Source organism: Cladophialophora carrionii, assembly GCF_000365165.1.
Source record: "Cladophialophora carrionii CBS 160.54 unplaced genomic scaffold supercont1.5, whole genome shotgun sequence".
Lineage (NCBI taxonomy): Eukaryota > Fungi > Ascomycota > Eurotiomycetes > Chaetothyriales > Herpotrichiellaceae > Cladophialophora > Cladophialophora carrionii.
Window position 1 is genome coordinate 2,476,668 of NW_008481830.1, and position 12,984 is coordinate 2,489,651.

Here is a 12,984-nt window from a genome sequence, read left to right on the forward strand (position 1 = left end):
CCTCGCCCAGGACAAGACTTTGCGTTGCCATCGTATGATCGTCAACTTCAAGATCAGTGGCCTGGTCTGGGGAGGTTGTTGGAAACTCGGAGAAAACGTGGTCAGGTGGACACTACTGGGTAGGTTCCAAGACGAATGATATCTGTCACATGTGAGTAGAGCAGGCTTGGCCTCTGCATAATCGCGAAGGACCTGTCGAGAACAAATTTGGGAAGACCCTAACCGTACAGAAGTCGACAAAAGCCAGCCTTCGACATTTTCATCTACGGGGCTGCGGCCTCGTGAATTCTTCAGCACACTCTCTTCAGCTTGTTGATCATCCCTCAAAAGCGTCCACATCCCTTAGGCTATTAAGGGGGCTTGTCAGGACGAATGTCGCATGGAACCACGGCAATCCTCGAGGAGCACGGATGACTTTGGCTCCTGCTTCAAAGTTGCTTCCCAGACTTTGGACAAGCTGGTGTTCTCGACCCTGTCTTGCTGTGGTGATAAAAATGTACCCAGATACAGCCAATCGAAGGTGCGGCGGAGTTTTCAAGCATATCTTTCCAAACCTTCTGCCGCCCGAAGACTCTTGATTCAGGGGGACTCGATGGGTACCACGCAATTCCCGTTCTTCAGATTCATCGTTAGGGTCTTGACCTCACATCATATCGCAGTTTTGATTCTAGGATCGGGACATTCATTACGTTTTGATCAACCCAAACACCGGTGTTGACTGTGAGGGAGCATCGTTCCTGCAAATACTGTTAATTTGCCACGACGGTGGCTGGTGACATGACGTTCGTCCCTAGCACGGCAGTACGCGGCGCTCGAAGCGTCTCAAGGTCTTGCGATCCAGCACCTTCGAAGATGTCCAGCGAAGTGTTCGAGACCAGTGCAGCAAACAAGACATGGCCGGGTTATCGTTCTTCGATTCTAATGAGGACAGCGCGGTCGCCAATCGCAGTTTCGTCACACTCAGCTGGTCCAAGACGCTTGCCTCGCTTAAGGACCAATGCAAGTCGCGCAGAGCCGAGTCGTTCCAACTCCGTCTGTTGTGTTGTCGAAACTAACGCCAACGGTTCGGGTGCATTACCAGCCCTGCAAACATGAAACAACACATTCTCGGAGGCAGTAGCGACGAGTCACCTTGTCTCTTGCTCTGTGCACAGCGTCTTCGATGCTTGGTCGCTAGCATGCTACCGCTATTGCTCGGTATTATGAATGTGGCACTTAGCTTGGAATGATGATGGCGAAGGTTTACTTGACCGTGCCGTATGTGGTACCAAGCTGGTCAAATAGCTTGCTCAGGTCTCTCATTGCTGTAATTCTCAGGCGCAGAGAAGCGCGCGATTCTTTGGTGCCTAGGGGATCAATGTCGACAAGGTCGCACGTAGATGAGGGTGAAGTGCCTCAGTGCAGCAAAAGAATTTTGCCGTCAGAGGAGTTCGAGACCATGTCAACCTCATTCCGGGCACTCTGATGCATCGTGCGGACTGACCATGATCCGACCATACCATGGGTCAGAGCGATCGTGAGCACCCTGGATTCAAATGTTCGACTGGAGCTCTCTCCTCCTCGAGAAGTCATCCCATGTCATAATTAGCAGCCAGCATAATTAGCATTGTTGATCGTCTATCCAGCACCGTGAGTGTTGGCTCTGACCGCCACCATGACTGAGAAGTGTATCAATAACACTGTCGACACACCGACCACATGCACCGCTGTACTCGCGGGGCACAGAGAATTGACGAGATCAGGAGAGATATATCTTGAACTGAGCGTCTTATTCCCGACTCTTTGATTGGTCAACAATAATCTTGCGCTCTTGCGTCATATCCCTCGCCGTACCCATACTGCGCAACTTCGGAGCTCAAAGCTCAAATTGCGACCTCATCGGACGACGTTCGACTTCTTTTCAAAGCTCCGAACACCAGCGTCCACACCCTCTAGATCCCTGCCCAGCATGATTCCTACACGAGCCCTGAGATTACCCGCCTTCGAAACCGGCTATGGCTCCGGCCGGACGCCCCTACGCGTGTACAAACCGCAGCCAACGTACGAGACGTATATTTCACCTTACGGACCGAAGTACGCTGATCCTGCCCTGACTCTCATGCCCGCTACAGATGAATTATGTGCTTGGAATTGAGCTAACAGATTGCTTGTTTGCCTGCAACAGAACGAAACACATTCCCAACTTGATGGGCATAACTCCCGGCAAAGCTTTACGACTGGGATACATTGCCTCAGGCTTCGGTGTCGCCGCGGGCGTCTTTGCAGTCTTCTTCTTTGGCGAAGTCCCCCGTGTCAGGGAAGACATTCTCTCGAAATTGCCAGTGATTGGAAGCTATTGGGTCAGAGAGGTGCCACCGGAGGACAACCCGTTCTGAAGGACCATTGCGATTCGAGGTCCCGATGCTGGGGAGCTGAGACGCGCAAGAGGATTGTACATATTAGATGGGATGATCTGGTGAGAGCAAGCGCGGCGGCCGACATCCTCAACAGACGGCTTGCTTACAATAAGCATACAAGATCACCGTGCAATGGGATTCGATCAATAGCATTGACTTCCTCGCTCTACAACCACATGATGTAGGTTTGCGATCGCAACGCGCCGGCCTTTACACCGATTTCTTCTTGTTGGGTCTCAGGATGCGATATATACAATTCCTTTGTGCTATCCAGTCGACCATCACCTAGACTCGCTCTCCACGCTCAAAGTATTTCCATTGCCCGGCCGGAGATTTCTCTTCCAGCTCGTCCCATCTGCACCGTAGTCAGCGATACGAAGTATGGAAAAGGGATTGAAGGCACAGAAACATACACTTGATGCCGCAACATTTCATCCACCAGCAACAACTCGCCCTCGGCAACCGCAATCACTTCTTCAATCAGCCCAGCCCCGATCTTTGTTTCAAGAGCACTGATCCTGCGAAGGATGGTCAGCATAGCACTCTAACCTGGAGTGGAAACATACTGCTCCCTCGTCAACGGTGGCTCAACCTCCAGATCCTCGACCGTGGGCTGTATTCCTTCCTTTTCTTCCAAGTTCTTGGCTCGGACTTCCTCTTCTACCGCTCTTGTCTTGCGTTCCGCCTGCGCCATATCATTTGTACCCTCAGGGTGAGCATCAGCTCGCGTAATCTGGCCGTCCCAATTGTCGATGTGCTCAACATGCGGTTTCTCGCTAGCCAGCGACCCTTCCTCGTTTAGCAATTGGGAGTAAGCTTTTGGACTGGCTTCGATCTGTTTCTTGACTCTTTCCAGCCATTGTTCGTAGCCTTCAGGTTTCGTGGATTCGACGATCTCCAAGCGGTGCTTCGTGAGTGCCTCCACTGATTGCCGATACACGGAGTTTCTAGGAATCTGCTCGAGCTTCTTGAGCGTTTGGCGATATGTCCATACCAACGCAGGACGAGGTGATGGATGTGTTGTGAGGCCTGTTAGCCCAGTAGGAGTATTTGGCTCGAGGTATTTGGAGGCTGACTTGACAGTCGCGAGAAGTCGCGACGTTGCGCGCATGGTGAAGGTCCAGGAGCTTGCACACTCAGCTGGCTACGATAACTGTAGAGAGACCTGTGATGGGATTCAGACGTGAGCTCGAAATGATTCGCTGACGTTGAGCAAGCATCGATTTGCAGGACTGTGACTGAACAGCCCACCGTAGGGCTACTGTGGACCGTTCAGCGCGGCTGCGGGGCTTTGTGACCCGATCTTCAACCTCGCCAAGGGCCAATATCCCAGCACGACCGATTCGGTGTGGCCTCTGGATGCCTATCACGGAGCTTGTTGCCGGCAGCCGCCCAAAGAAGCGTCGATCTGCCAGGTCTTCTCGGCTCCCACTGCTCCAAAGCATTGATCGAGCCCCACAGAGCGTTCAAGGGCGGTCCAGGTACTCGGACGCTGCACACTACCGTCGCTAGGTGCGTAACGCGTGTTCGATCCCGAAGCGTTTGGGCGTTCCAGACCCAACATCCAACTTTTTGCCGCAATGTCAGAAATGTGCAGTGGGCTTTGATATCGCTGTGTCTAGCTGGAGGCAGGAAACTGTATCCACGGTCTTATCGCCTGTTGGCACATTGAGCTTTGTTGTATCGAGCGAGAAATTGTGAACTCATCCTGTCTCTCTAGACCTTGCTTGCACCATCCGCCAGATACCGCCTGCGATTTCCACCTGATGAGATGTTGATCTCCGCCTGTTGTCGGGGAGGTGTGATCGGTGTCTCCAAACGTGCGTAGGCGATAGCTTTACAGTCTCGAGGATAGGCACGATGGCTGTTCTGGTCGAGGGCAGCGCGGTCTCGCCCCAACGCACCGACTATGAAGTCGACGATGCGCGAAGAGCTCGGGAATTCTATCATTACTTCCAACCGGACAACCTTATCCAACCTCACCTCCGCCGCCGCCCCTCCGTCCTCGAGATCTCAAGCGGCGAAGTCCCCGACCTAAGCAGAGCGCTGTCGCCAATCGCCCAGCTGACGACCCTCCGCATGAACTGCAGAAAGACTATGATCAATGTCATGGACCGAGATATCATGTATTTCCTGAGCGAGGCCACAAAGATATCAACAGAGGATGGCGAGGGAACGTACCAGTTCGTCGAAGATCCCATATTCTTGGCCTGCAGTTCTTTGCCGCTCAAGGGCAGGATCTGTGAGTTGACGCTCCGACTCGACGACAACGAGAATGCTGCTCCTCTACCCATGTTCGTCATTAATGACCTGACCCAGTCTCAATTCGCGCACATGGAAATCATCACTGGGCCCCCGTACTACCGCTTCTATGCTGGAGTTCCCATAAGGACAAGAGACGGGATCAATATTGGGAGTCTGGCTGTTATGGACACCCTGGCTCGTCCGGATGGCCTCACCTCCGCGGAGCGATCGTTCTTGACCACTACGGCCGGGCAGATTATGCTTTTTCTTGAGACGAACAGACAGGCTATTGAAGGACGTCAATCGCGAAGAATGGCCGAAGGGCTGGAGGCTTTCATTGCCGGTCGCAAAAGCATTCATGACGACAAAACAGGATACATGCTTCTAAAGAAAAGGTCGAAAACGACGTACGGCCTAGCTGTCCCTCTTGAGGGTGACTTCTCTCTGCCGCCAGTAAAGCCCTTTGGCGTCAATGCTGTCGCCCTTGAACACGGGGACGATGTCAGCACGTCTGGGCAATCATCAGAGACAGAAGACGTGCCCGCGAGCGATGAAACGGACTGCGACTCAAGGACGCACACCAAGACCTTTGGGAGAGCCGCAAATCTGTTGCGAGAATGTCTGGGCAATCTAGGCGAAGATGGAGCTGTGGTATTTCTCAATATTGGGTCTAGCCTCCACGAGCTCAGAAGGAAGCGTGGAGCTACGCTTGGTAGCGCTGGTGGAGTCGTGAAAGGAGATGTTCAGAGGCCTGTGGCGAAACCCTCGGTTGTGGCCTACTCTACGCACACAAATCACTTGATGCCAGAGAGGGGCACGGATGAGAAGATGAAAATATTGGAAGGAGAGATGCTTAAGGACTTGATCGGGCGTTACCCAGGCGGACGGTTGTTTACCTTTGACGCCAGTGCCTCGTCCTCGTCGGAGGACGACACGAATCTTTCGAAGCGGTACGGGAGGGTGTCCGATCAACCTCTGAGGCACAGCCGCCGGAAACAGCTGGAGCTGGGTGCCCTTCGCGCCATGTTTCCCGCTGCCGGACAAGTCCTTTTCACTCCTCTTTGGGATGCTACTACGGGCTCATTCGCCTACGCTTGCTTTGTCGCAACCGCCGTGGAGACCCGGTCTTTCAACTCTTCGATTGAATTACCTTTTTTGAACTCATTCTGCAACACGTTGATGGGCGAATGCTCACGGCTGGACACAATTCTGGCTGACAAGCAGAAGAGCGATTTTGTTGGAACCATCTCTCACGAAATGCGCTCGCCGTTACATGGACTTTTGGCTAGCGTCGAGTTTCTCGCCGAAACAGAGCTTTCTAGCTTTCAAAGAAGTCTTATCTCCACCATCGACTCGTGCGGGAGGACATTGCTCGACACGATCAACCATGTGTTAGATTTCTCCAAGATTAATTCGTTCCAGAAGCATTGGCAGGCTTCGAACAAAAAGCATAGCCATGGCTCACGCCGCTACACCTACCTTGGGCCTGAGAACACGTCCAAGTCAATCTCCCATGGTGCGCCAGCACTTCTACAGCTCTTGGGTGTGGTAGACGTGTCTGCGGTACTTGAAGAAGTTGTCGACGGTTTGGTCCTTGGCCATACGTACACTTCCGGCCTGGACCTGACAGATATGTCTCGCGAAGCGCGAGGCCGCGGCAAGACTGTGGACTATCAGCAACCCCACTCAGATCCAGTCAAGATCACTCTTGATGTGCAAAAAGCCGACTGGACCTTTCTGACACAGCCTGGAGCTGTACGGCGGATCATCATGAATCTCACTGGCAATGCAATAAAGTATACAAATCAGGGCAGCATCAACGTCCGCCTTCAACTCCTCGATGCACAAGAGGACGGAAGCGGAGAATCCATGGTGCTTACCGTTGCAGATACTGGGAAAGGAATTTCTCAGGAATTTCTGAACTCGAAACTCTTCGTTCCGTTCGCGCAAGAAAATGCTCTTGCCCCGGGCACTGGCCTTGGATTGAGCATCGTCCGCAGTATCGTGTTGATGCTAGGTGGCACCATCGACGTGAAGAGCAAATTGCAGGAGGGTACCACCGTCGAAGTTACTCTGCCAGTCAAGAGACCTCTGCCTGGGCAGACGTCAACGCAAACTACGCCATATTCTGACGGAGCCGCTGGCGCAAACTCCACCGGAGGTTCAAGTGTCGACAATTCCCTACTTGCTCTACGAGACCAATGGTCTGATGCGACTGTAACACTTTGGCAATCTGAGCCGCATTCAGATAGCGAGCTTCAGCGTATTGTCAGGTCGTATGTGCAGGATTGGTATGGTCTTCAGTTTCTGGATCAGCGACTTTGCGATAGCGCAAGTGCGGTCATCGTTGAAGAGGAAGACTTGGACCCCTTGCTAAACAGATTGGTGTCCACCCCGGGACGGCGTCCCGCTCTAGTGGTGATGTGTTCTGTCTTTTCGAGGCACAGCGCTGCGCTGGTCCAGTCACTGGAAGACCGGATATGTAGTGCGGTCGAATTCGTGTCAGAACCTTGTGGACCCCACAAGCTGGCTCGTAGTATCCGGCTCGCACTCGAGAGGCAAATGAATGTCAGAGCGCAATTCGCGCAGGCTACGGATCAGAAAGTCAATTTCCCGATGGTTGAACCAGATCTCTCTCCCATTCTGGCGGACTCAGAATCGGTCACAGAACACTTGGCGGAGCTGGACCTCAATCTGCCGGGCGAGACCGACGACGCAAAGGTGGTTCAAGCCAGCGAGACATTTGCTGCATCACAGGCGAGCCATAACGCACAGATGGCACTCCATGATCCTATCACGGCGTTGCGGACTCCCCGGAATCATGTGAGCGAGGGCGATGCGTTCCCATTCCCAATGCACGCTCAGGAAAACTCGAGAATGCGTCGCGAGAGCGATCGCCGATTGACGCCCCTCGACACCGTAAGTGATGGAGTCACTCCCCAGTCCGAGTCTGTGGGTCATTCGCTATCTCCAGTATCGAAGCCGGGTCCGAGCAAAATCGATCCTCGCGTCCTGCTTGTCGACGACAACAAGATCAACCTTAGGTTGCTCGAAACGTTTCTGAAGAACAAACGCGCGTATGGCACTATCGAACAAGCTGAAGATGGCCAACAGGCGGTGGAGGCGGTAAAAGCAGCCAAAGAACCGTTCGATATCATATTCATGGACATATCGATGCCCGTCATGGATGGCTTCGAAGCGACCCGCGCGATCCGCGAATTCGAGGATGGCTGTGGCACAAAGCCTGGCGCGATGATTATTGCTTTGACTGGACTCGCGAGCGCTCGGGACCAGAGCGAGGTGTTCAACAGTGGATGCGATATATACATGACCAAGCCAGTGAGTTTCAAAGAAGTGGGCAAGCTCCTGAACAATTGGGAAGCCCATAGAAACAACAACGCGACGTCGGGACCGGACTGAAAGCCAGTATGACTCTGGGAGACGCTGCATCACATTCAGCCGCCCTACGATTCTTACCATCAACCACCTAGAAGGTGTCTGAGGCGAGGTGGCCATTAGCTGCGCAGGCCGGTCAGGGATTGCCAAGGAGGCACCATCGACTGAGTCCTGGTACGGAATTTGCACCCATCCCAGACCTGGTTTCACAGTTCCGGCGACTGTGCCATGTCCAGCACAACGGCGGCATTCTGCAGCAGAGGATGCCGTTGGAACTTATTTTCATGTTTCTTGCATCACGAGGTACATGAGGACCATCAAGATGACAGTAAATGATACCCGCGGAGGCAGCCTTCACAGTCAAGTGGAGCAGCGTAGCCTTGATACGAATATACTATACAACCGATTATGCTTTCGGAAATTCTTGAATTAATACCTTGTGTTTTCGTTTTGTTTCCACTTACATACCTAGGCAAGCCGTGACCCGAAGACTAAACAATGGATTACTCGGCCAGATTAGCTCGCTGGGTGGACACCCGACCATGGTTCCGCAGCGGGGACGACCGACGTTGATGCCGCTGCTAATATGCCAGGGTAGAGAATGATGAGCCGGTCGTATGACATTGGTCTCTACCTAGGTAGTTGAGGCACGGGGCCTTACATGGCGGGTTACTCGGTACTTTATGTACCTCGAGAGACACAGCCTATGCGGTAAAGAAATGGGATAGAGATGGAGTAGGGGAAACTATTGATCGCCTGCTAACTATGTAGGTAGGTATCTACGTACGAGGCATCATGTCCAGCCACCCCGGCTGCGCGTACTGTACTCCGTAGGTCACTAATAGTCATACTGCTGCCTAAGGTACCAAATCTCAGGGAAATCAAGCCGAATATTCATTGAGTAAAAGACCTTCATCGTCTTGCACAGGATGGGGAGCTCCTCGCTGGAAACTCGTACAGATGAGCTTCTCGGGCCTCTTTGGAGCCCGTTCGTGCCCCCGTCGATTGTCAAGCGACAGTTCCTAAGGAGACTTTGGGACTGTGCTCTGCAAGGGGCCATTCACCGAGAAAGGGCTGTGCTCTGCCAGCGGCCATTCGCCGAGAAAAGGTAGAGTCGATCATGGCTTCGACCTTGAACATCCCTACAGCAGCTGCCATGTTGTGCCAGGGCTGAAGTCGACCTGGCGTGTAGAACTGGTGTAGAAACCGGACGACCTCCCTTTAGTGACTTCTGGCTCCCTTTATCAAGCCCAGGCCGAACAATACCAGGCTTCTCTCATCTTCTCTTCAGGCTTGCTGCTTTACCATCTGTTCCTCGGTACATCGTGCGGCATGACTCGCCCAGAATACCTTCCAGCATTCAGCCAACATCCCATGAGCATCTTCGTATCTGCCCTGGTTCATACGGTACCGGGCGAACTTTACTTCCAGCTGTTTCGCTGCCGAGAGAGCGGTACTACCACCACGTCCTCTTGCTGGAAGAAGAGATCCGCTTGTTCGTTGATCTGTATTCAAACTTGGGTCGACGATCAACTTGCCTGCACAGAAAGTCTCGGACGCGGGATTCTGCGAAGTCGCTGCCCTCACGATGTCTCGTTCGGTGAGCTAATCATGCGTCGACTACTTCCTTGGCTCTCAGAGAAGGAAATACATTGAAACAACATTTCGTGCGTTTCCCCATTTTACTTCCTGTCTCCTTCCCGTCCAGAAAACACTATCCAGCGCACGAGTAGACGCGGGTGTCCCAAAGTCTGGGATTCATCAGCCAGCCAGCCAGCTAACCACCCCATACAGCGACATTATTATGACGAGGAACTCCAGCTTCTCAAGTCAAGTCAATGGTTGATGGCGAGAGTATGGCGGCGGCCCTTGCGTCAGCCTTGCACGGAGCCCAAATCATCACAAGCCGGAAAAGATGCAGACGGAAGTACAGTTACGAGGAGAAGAAGAAGCCAGCGATCTCTACCAGTACACGGTTCGACGGAACTCGAAGATGATTCGGATCCCGACTCTGTCATAGGGGGGGCACCTTTCGATGTGTGGAAGTGGGCAGTGGGCGGTGGAGCTAATCAGGACGAGATCGTCGTGCCCGCCGTTGTTCATCCTCGCCCCGGATAATAGCTTACGGTACTTCGCAAGATGGGTCAAATATGTCATGTCATGTTGGATCGCGCACAGGTGGCTGAGGACAAAAATGGGTGGATGGATGGATCTGGTTGGGAAAATGATGAGAGCGTGACCTCGGTGTTCGCTTCAACCTAATCATTACAGACGAGGAATGGGACACAAACACGCAAACGCTCTTTCGAAGAGAGATCAACGGATATGGCAGGGAGGAGGGAGCGGGTGGTCTATACCTGGAGCAAGGGGGATGAAAGTACTGAAAGTACTGTACTGTAGGATCGATCGTCTATCGTCCGGTGTGCAGGCGGCAATGGTGGGGAATTGAGGAATTGGACTCTATTTCATCGCGAATGAATTGAATCTGGCAGGGCAGAGAGGTATTCTGCCAGCGTGTTGTGTGGACTGATCAATCGATCGACTCAATTCGACAGCAGTGTTTTCCGTCAAAAAGACCGGGCGGCTGGTGACGACGTTAGTGCCAGCAGTACAGGTATAGTATAGGGGGGCTTGAAACCATTTGAGCGGTGCTTCTGCTGTATTTGCCAAGTAAGATGGATGAAGTGACTATTCGCTGCTCTCTCTTTCGTGGTGCTTCCATTTTTGCTTGACTTGGGCTGCTTTCGATCCTCATCACGACCATGATTCACTTGGACATCTGCCATGCTCGCCCGGTATAGTTACTGTTGACTTATTTGACTAGTAAGTAGGTACCTTGGTAGAATCTGACCAATGCGTGTGTGCGTGCAAAGATCTTGATCTCGTTCTTATTCACAAAGTTGAGTTACCTGGTGCTCTACAGTCCCGAGTCGTGTACTGTAGCTTATGCTATAGTGCCACCTTGGAGCCGAGCGATCTACCTCTGTCCTGTATCTAAGTACTAAGTAGATGTACGGGTGAAGCACTCGCTATACTCATGGCCCATGTTCCATGCTGGGTCTAACGCCAGGCAAACGGCCTCGAATGTCGAGTCTCAACCCGCGATGGTTTTCTTTGTCCCTGACACTGCATCTCCTTGCTTTTAGGCGGTCGCGAAATCCAAAGCCCCCGACCAGACTCTCAAGCGCTTGCCAAAGAACTGCAAAAAGACAATCAAGCCAAAGGCCGCGGCGCAGATGGCCGCCTGGATGCCAAAGCTGGTCTTGGTGCCCTGCGCGTTCGCCCACGTCACCTGGAAATACGAGATGATGAAGCCGCCCGTGGTGCGGCAGAAGTTGACCCACGCGGCCGTCTCGCCCGACGCCTCCGGGTACGAGTCGAGGTTGTACGCGTTGAGGCCGACCGTGGTGATCATGATGCCGAACACGTAGAGGCCCCAGAACAGCGACGTGACCATGTAGTGGTACCCGTCTTCGAGGCAGAAGCCCAGCCCGACCAGGCCGGCGAGGATGAACGGCGTGGCCACCCACATGGCGCGCAGCCGCACCTCGGGCTCGAAGTGCCCGGCGTGCGTGCGGATGTAGCGCGTGGCGATGAAGTCGTGGAGCCAGTGGCCTGTGATCTCGCCGAGCAGGGCCGCCACGATCGGCGTAAAGTAGAAGTATCCGATCTGAAGCGGGCCGAAGTTGTACAGCGGCGTGAGGAAGATGGCGAGCGTGGTGTTGATCCCGACGACCCACGCGAACGTGAGGAGGTAGTACATGCAGGAGAGGAATACCGTGGGTTTCAGCGCCACTTTGACCGGCCGCATGCAGGCTTGGGCGAATGTGTTACGCAGGTGGCGCGATTTCCACTGCGCGACGCCCAAAAGGCGCGAGATGTGGGTTCCCCGTGGCGGTTGCGAGGCCGCGGGAATGCGTCGGTCGTAGTATGTTTCTTCGGCGAAGAGCATGATGAGGACGAGGCAGAGTGCCGTCTGATGCCAGTCAATTAGTCATGTTGTCAGTTCGTATGGAAGTCGGTAGTCAGTACTTACCTCGGCGACGTATACCCAAAAGGGAACCTGCCATTTCTGGGTGCTGATGATGAAGGCCGCGAACAGGGGGCCAAAGTACGGGGATAGAATGATAAAGGCCGCCCAGATGTTGATCTTCCTCGCTCGCTCGTGGAAGAAGAACATGTCAAAGATGAACATCAGGCCGCCTCCCTGGGCGACGGTGCTGAAGAAGCCGTTCAAGATGCGCGCCGCCATGAACGATTCGAAGCTCTTTGCCGCGGCGCACCATATGGCTGTCGCGGTAGCGAGGACCATGAAGTAGAAGAGCACGGGGAGACGGCCGAAGTAGGCGGAGAGTGCGACGACGACCACACCGCCGGCGCCTAGCATGAAGACGTTGCCGACTTGTGAGTGGTTGACGTGGTCGGGAGACATGTTCCACACAACTGATTGTGGCAGTAGTGTTACTGCTCCGGTGGCGCTGCCGTAGTCTGGGAGGAACGCGGTCATTGAAATGATGATCAGGATGAGGTGCTTCTTGAAGCGGCTCCAATTGAGGGGGTCGTTGGGATCCGAGGACGGCTGAGGAAGGAGGATCGTGTGCCCATCGCGGGCTCGCTTGAGGTTGGCATGCTCGGGGTCGCTGGCGTCGATCACATAGCCTTCCGCGTTCTTGAACTCGTGGAGGCCTCCGACGCTCTCCACCGCTGCGGGATGGCCCAGCTCTTTGTCTTCAGCCATGAAGCTCATAGTATAGGTAGGGCGCGTGGTCTCGTGTGATGGGTTCAAGTATTCTGGAAATGCTGGGGCAATAGTCCTTCCATCTGACAGGAGGTGTGATTCTCTCCAGCCGGGGGAGGGGCCTCTTCTTATCTGACGGTGAAGACGGCTTCTCAAGTGGAGTTGAAGGCATTGTCTAGGCTGGGGCAAGATCCGCCAGGAGTCCAGAGT

At 53.7% G+C, this 12,984-nt stretch overlaps 4 protein-coding genes across 4 annotated transcripts; 2 read left to right on the top strand and 2 right to left on the bottom strand.

The window, feature by feature from the left end:
• Positions 1-1,948: 1,948 nt before the first annotated feature.
• G647_06722 (uncharacterized protein) lies at positions 1,949-2,375 on the top strand (the record flags this gene model as incomplete). The annotated part of the gene is made up of 2 exons (XM_008731041.1): positions 1,949-2,073; positions 2,165-2,375. 2 exons carry the CDS (start codon positions 1,949-1,951, stop codon positions 2,373-2,375), a joined length of 336 nt encoding a protein of 111 aa, XP_008729263.1.
• A 306-nt stretch (positions 2,376-2,681) lies between these two features.
• Positions 2,682-3,507, bottom strand: G647_06723 (uncharacterized protein; the record flags this gene model as incomplete). Its single annotated transcript, XM_008731042.1, has 3 exons — positions 2,682-2,751; positions 2,810-2,914; positions 2,963-3,507. 3 exons carry the CDS (start codon positions 3,505-3,507, stop codon positions 2,682-2,684), a joined length of 720 nt encoding a protein of 239 aa, XP_008729264.1.
• Positions 3,508-4,256: 749 nt separating this feature from the next.
• Positions 4,257-8,060, top strand: G647_06724 (uncharacterized protein; the record flags this gene model as incomplete). Its single annotated transcript, XM_008731043.1, has 1 exon — positions 4,257-8,060. The coding sequence occupies one exon, from the start codon at positions 4,257-4,259 to the stop codon at positions 8,058-8,060; it is 3,804 nt and encodes a 1,267-aa protein (XP_008729265.1).
• A 3,118-nt stretch (positions 8,061-11,178) lies between these two features.
• G647_06725 (uncharacterized protein) lies at positions 11,179-12,774 on the bottom strand (the record flags this gene model as incomplete). The annotated part of the gene is made up of 2 exons (XM_008731044.1): positions 11,179-12,012; positions 12,073-12,774. 2 exons carry the CDS (start codon positions 12,772-12,774, stop codon positions 11,179-11,181), a joined length of 1,536 nt encoding a protein of 511 aa, XP_008729266.1.
• Between the last annotated feature and the right edge of the window lie 210 nt (positions 12,775-12,984).